The sequence below is a fragment of the Meleagris gallopavo genome, chromosome 22 (genome assembly GCF_000146605.3).
Source record: "Meleagris gallopavo isolate NT-WF06-2002-E0010 breed Aviagen turkey brand Nicholas breeding stock chromosome 22, Turkey_5.1, whole genome shotgun sequence".
NCBI lineage: Eukaryota > Metazoa > Chordata > Aves > Galliformes > Phasianidae > Meleagris > Meleagris gallopavo.
Genome location: NC_015032.2, coordinates 13,169,527 through 13,169,798, shown reverse-complemented (window position 1 = coordinate 13,169,798; position 272 = coordinate 13,169,527). Strand labels below are relative to the sequence as shown.

The 272-nt window shown below is 72.8% G+C and overlaps 1 protein-coding gene across 1 annotated transcript in view; it reads right to left on the bottom strand.

Annotated features, from left to right (window-relative positions):
* LOC100547442 (ubiquitin-conjugating enzyme E2 C-like) overlaps positions 1-272 on the bottom strand; it is a gene marked incomplete at its 5' end in the record, with an annotated part of 988 nt that extends 716 nt beyond the window's left edge. Inside the window, one exon of the mRNA XM_010722660.3 lies at positions 7-272. Coding sequence (XP_010720962.1) covers positions 7-272 — 266 coding nt within the window. The remainder of the gene's footprint in view (positions 1-6) is intronic.

Sequence of the window (272 nt, the reverse complement as noted above, 5' to 3'; positions counted from 1 at the left end):
CGGGGCGGCGGGAGCCCAGGGTACCCATCCCAGCACCTGCCTCCGTCCTGCGCAGCATCCCCCGCCTGCAGCTCCTCGCCGCCGCCGTCCTCCTCCTCCTCCTCCTCTTCGTTCTCCTCGTGTCCGCTGAAGCTCAGGGTGCCGCTGAGGCGGGTGGACAGCCCTTCGGTGTCGTCCTCCAGCTCCGAGCTCTCGGGACAGTCCTCGGCCTCAACGCCGTCGTGTGTCCGCTCCTCCCGGGCGCCCTCCGCGCCCAACGCGTGCCGCAGGCG